The sequence below is a fragment of the Vollenhovia emeryi genome, unplaced genomic scaffold (assembly GCF_000949405.1).
Source record: "Vollenhovia emeryi isolate VEMERY1.0 unplaced genomic scaffold, V.emery_V1.0 DF939128.1, whole genome shotgun sequence".
NCBI lineage: Eukaryota > Metazoa > Arthropoda > Insecta > Hymenoptera > Formicidae > Vollenhovia > Vollenhovia emeryi.
The window spans coordinates 294,546-297,654 of NW_011967238.1; the positions used below are offsets into that span (position 1 = coordinate 294,546).

Sequence of the window (3,109 nt, forward strand, 5' to 3'; positions counted from 1 at the left end):
GAGAGAGAGAGAGAGAGAGAGAGAGAGAGAGAGAGAGAGAGAGAGAGAGAGAGAGAGAGCTCACCCTCGCCACGATTGCTGGTCGTGTCGCGATTCGTGCGTTACCGATCCGGTATCTTTTATCGAAAAATGATAACACCCGAAATTGAGGCGTTATCCAAATTGCCCACACTCCGAAACATCAATAATGTAAAATACTCGTTTTGAAAATGGAACGGTTATTTTTGCACGATATTACCGATAAAATACAAAAGCTGGACAACGTTATCAATTAATCGGGAATCGATATTCGGTAATTCAATTCCAAGTGGAATTACTGGGCAGGTTGATGCAATAATTCTCCCGGCAATTATGTGAGCATATATCATTTTTCCAGCGGAGTGTCGTCTCAAGAAACAGTAATAATATCGCGAGAGATATTAGAGGACCACAATGAAAAGCGGAAAAAATACGAACGTCGTTAAACGCGAATAAATATACGTTATGAATAAATAATGTCTTTTGACGCAAGAGACAAATCTTACTGAAAGAGGAAATCGCTAAATTTTTAATGAAGAATCAAAATATCATTCAGTATTCATAAGAGAGTCTATAAGAAGATCGACGTACTCGTTTCGGAAATAGAAGACAGTCATCGATTTGACAAATGTTTTTAGAAGAAATAATAAAAAGATCGATGATCGGTCGCGGAAACAATCGCTCGTGAACAGAGAGAGAGAGGGGGGGGAGAGAGAGAGAGAGAGAGAGAGAGAGAGAGAGAGAGAGAGAGAGAGAGAGAGAGAGAGAGGGAGAGAGAGAAATCGTAATTAGATTCGCGCTGGTGAACGGCCGACGACGGCGCGCGTTGCTGGAAATAGAAAGTAACGACCGAACAATCGAAGGCTAATCGATAGTGTGTAAAGCCGGACGGACGAACGATGCGAGGGGTGTACAGACACCTCGCTACATTAGACTTTCATTCGGCCGCAGTAGTGCATGACCCGGTATGGTCAGACCCGGGCCCTCGTCTGGCACCATCTCCGCGAGGCAACCGAAGGTTCGGGTTATCAGTGGCGGATAATTTAGCGAACAAATTGGTTGCTTTCCCGTGAAAGAAGCGAGCCAAAAGCTTATAATCGTAATATCTACATAATACCGAGTTATCGCTGCGTTATAATTTAATATAATACATCATGTGGGTGTCTGCCTATATCGAGTCATCTAATATTATTTCTTTCTTGTACTTTTATTTTTTATTTCTGCATATGAGAAAATAATTATCTAAAAAGTCTGTTTAGTTTTTAAAATTGTATTATAATTTTATTACATTCGAGTAATAATGTAAGTTTTAAATAGATCGAAAAAGATTTGCGGGAAACGGAAAAACTCGTGTATTTTAAAAATGGGGCAAATACTAAAATTTTTTATTGTTACTTATATTAATTTGTAAGTTGATAGTAATTTGGATTGTTTAGATAACAATTACCCGTCAAGGTAGCGCAACATCAAGACGAAAACGTTCCACTTGCCGACGTTCGTTTAAGGGTTGAAAATGCAGGGGTAGGAAATATTACCGACGGTTGTAGCTCGATTAAAACGTACCCATCGACGAGTCCTGTTTTATCAGAGTACAGTTTATACCGGTTGCTACCCTTATCAACGTTATCTATAGTCGACTCTTGCTGATATTGCATCGAAGGGTAAAAAGGGATGAAGGGGGATGAAACAACGTCGGTAAAATAGTTTGCGCGAGAACAGCATGAAAACTGCGAGATAAAAGTTCAAGTGATAAGAGATATGTTGTACCCAGTCGGTGATTTCTGTCCAATAAACATACGGCAAAGTAGTTATAAGAGTCGTAACTTTCCTGTTAACTGCGTTTAATAAACGTTTAATAATGTTTAATGTACTATCATATATTTGTTAGGTTGGCATATTCGCGTTGCCTCTTAAAAGGAAAACAGTAAACGCGATCGTTAGCACCATTATCACCTACATAAAGGTCTCTGTATATTAATGACAATTTTTTAATTACCTCTTACTAAAGTGTGATATCTTAGTACCGAAAAATGTAATTTGTGGCCTAGTTTACATCGTGCACTTGATACGCGTATTAAATAGTAAGAAATAGTAAATAACTAGTGAATTGGTTTAGTCATTGGCTGATCAGTTCATATACACTATTTGATATGCGTATCAAATGCACGATGTAAATTAGGCCATTGAACAATTCTAATTCAGAATTTTTATGAGCAATTATCATCAATTTAAACGAACGCCTCAAGGACCTTTTTAGCTTCATGCGGACGACAAATAATAGTCTATTTTCAATTTACCAACTATATGTAGTTGCTTTCTCAAGGTAATCAATAAACAAAATAGAATTGCGAATAAATGTTATCGTCCGCATTTATCTTTCTATATCGATTATCGTTAAATACCAGGCCGTAAATTACTAAAAGAGATCTTAATTGTTTAGCTGAAAGTTCATTTTTCTCCTTTCTATACCGTAAAGTTCCCAAGATGGACGTCCGCACAATCGTAACCGCTGGTAGCTAAAGAATTAAGTAAGAAAAGACGAAGGAGAAGTTCACTCACATAATATCGCCAAGCTTGAGCCGCGTCTGTATAAGGGCGCAGCTCTTGTGGTCGCTGGTGGTGACGGCCCTCCGTCTCCTGGCGGCATACCGGGGCATCGTATCCAAGTGCGTCGCGCCGCCATCGGCCGCGTTTCCAGGACCACCGCCGATCCCACCATAGCCGATGAGGCCCACGCTTCCACGCACCAGCGGATTACTGCCACGCCGACGTGTAGACACGTGCCGACCTGCCACGCCACCCAACATCCTGGAAGAAATGCATAAGCTAATGAAATCCAAGTAAACTTTGTATATAATTGTAAGATAGAAACCTAAGGATCGAAGTTTCAACCCTGCGATCGTAATTTGAATTCCGAAACGCGCGAAAACTTGTGATTGCTATCTTGAAAATTAATGTCAGTATACGTAGTTTTTTTAACTATTATTATTCTACGCCTCTTTGTAGACAGTGCCTAGCACTTTGTTTAAAAAATTTTTAATATAATAAATAAAATTTTAACTCTTTCAAAAGTTCTTGACACTTTTCTTTA

General features: G+C 39.2%; 1 protein-coding gene across 1 annotated transcript; it reads right to left on the minus strand.

The window, feature by feature from the left end:
• Positions 1-2,573: 2,573 nt before the first annotated feature.
• LOC105568511 (voltage-dependent calcium channel type A subunit alpha-1-like) lies at positions 2,574-2,825 on the minus strand. The gene has a single exon (XM_012024232.1). It carries the CDS (start codon positions 2,823-2,825, stop codon positions 2,574-2,576), a length of 252 nt encoding a protein of 83 aa, XP_011879622.1.
• Between the last annotated feature and the right edge of the window lie 284 nt (positions 2,826-3,109).